The sequence below is a fragment of the Penaeus monodon genome, chromosome 21 (assembly GCF_015228065.2).
Source record: "Penaeus monodon isolate SGIC_2016 chromosome 21, NSTDA_Pmon_1, whole genome shotgun sequence".
Taxonomy (NCBI): domain Eukaryota; kingdom Metazoa; phylum Arthropoda; class Malacostraca; order Decapoda; family Penaeidae; genus Penaeus; species Penaeus monodon.
This window is the reverse complement of record NC_051406.1, coordinates 20,829,692-20,831,504: the sequence shown is the minus strand read 5'-3', so window position 1 is coordinate 20,831,504 and position 1,813 is coordinate 20,829,692. Positions and strand designations below refer to the sequence as shown.

General features: G+C 37.9%; 1 protein-coding gene across 1 annotated transcript in view; it reads right to left on the bottom strand.

The window, feature by feature from the left end:
* Positions 1-1,537: 1,537 nt before the first annotated feature.
* The window catches only part of LOC119586331 (high mobility group protein DSP1-like), a gene marked incomplete in the record, with an annotated part of 1,050 nt that continues 774 nt past the window's right edge, over positions 1,538-1,813 (bottom strand). The window contains 1 exon segment of the mRNA XM_037935045.1: positions 1,538-1,813. Coding sequence (XP_037790973.1) covers positions 1,785-1,813 — 29 coding nt within the window.

Genomic DNA, 1,813 nt, shown 5'->3' with positions numbered 1-1,813 from the left:
CTGGAGTTGGACAAAAGAGGAAAACATTAGAAAGGGAAAATATCCATATAAAAGCCCCAAAAAAATGTTAGTATCAGAAAAGAGGAAGGTTGTAAGGAAATCAATAAAAAAAAATTGTAAAAAAAAAATATTTTTTATTATCCCTCTATATGGTTGGTATGTAAGTTTTGGCCACAAAGTTCGTAAGCCAAGAAAACGGAAGTAATTTTATGAGTTAAGATCGAGACGAATTAAAATTTATCGTAAGTCTTGACAACCTCACAGTTTTCGAGCATACTGAAGATATTAGTAGAAAGGTACAAAGGTAAACTATTTCCAAGTCAACATGGTCTCTAACGTTTATTAGCAGGTTTATTCACTTCCTGCTTATACTTGCTAAAATCACAGCATTACTGTTGATGTTGGTTAATTACCATGTCATAAAAAAAGTACTTTGCACTACATTTTGTCATTTTATAAGGATCATATCAGTGGATAATTTTACAAGAACCTATATTTCATATTTAATCATTACAGCTGACTACAGAAATAATTTCCTGTAACGAATCCATTCTTGGACGAGGAATTGGCGATCAGATCTCTAATCTTTAGCAGACCTAATAATTTACTGTGATTTCTGAAGAGGAAAAATATATCGGCTAAAACTTGCTGCAAAAACGGCTGATGAGAAGTAGGCAGTAGGCAGCGAGTCAAACATTCATGGGTTCAAAAGACGTCCGTATGCAGGAAGGGTTTATTCTGTTCAGTAGCAAATCACTTTTAGCTAAAGCTGGTGATTTAAGGGAGAAATTAATGCATGAAAATGTATGGAATGGCTATCAATAAGCAATACATTTATCGATAGACTACCACCAAGTTAGCGGTGAAATGCCTTGCCGGGAGTTAACCACTCGAAAACAGGAGAATTGGAGTAAAAAACAGATCGTAGGTGTCCAGCGAATGCCGAGTTACCATACACTGCCGAACGCGTAGATACAACACGCAGTACTCTCCCCACATACAATTGCCTTTTAAGAAATAAAAGTAACCCACAAAACCTATTGTCGGCTTGGAATCTAATGAGATATTATTAAGATGAGTATATCCAGAAGTAAAACTAAAACGTCAACTTCTCGAAACAAGTCACCGGCGTAGAAGCAGGCGTCCATACGCATCCCACCCCCTCCCCAACTCCCTACGCTCCATATCCACCTCCCCTACTCCCAACTCGAGAGATTTAACAGCAGTTTTATTTAGCGGACCTGGCCTTCCTTCCCCCATCAACTTTGATTCCACATTTTTAAAACCCATTGCATTAAGAGGACGCCACTGGCAACACTAGGAAGTGGAACAAAATACATTCTATTTAAAAATGGCGGCAAGGTCGGAACTTGTTTTGCGTAACTGGATTTTTTTTGTGCTTTGCACAACCCACTCAAAATCCTTCGGACAAGCACATCACCAGTACAAAAACTCACTCAATTGCTCAGAGTAAGTACAAGGCAACTCGTGGGGTGTTATCACCAGTTTCACACAGCGGGATAAATGAAAAGTCTCCTTGGCAGTTTTTGTTTATTGGTAGAAAATATAAAAACTAAATGTCAAAAATTGAGGTTTGTAAGTACATGATATACGGTAACACGAGTCGTAAAATCAATCCTTGAGGAATCCCAACCGGGATAAATAGATTACACTAACTTCTAAAATGTACAGGCTTAGGAATATAAAAATAAGTTTGTACATCACAATAACACTGTCTTTTTGGTCCTGTAAATTTCACACACTTCGTCACTTGATGCGCTAGCTCACTCGTCCTCTGACCCTTCGTCAGACA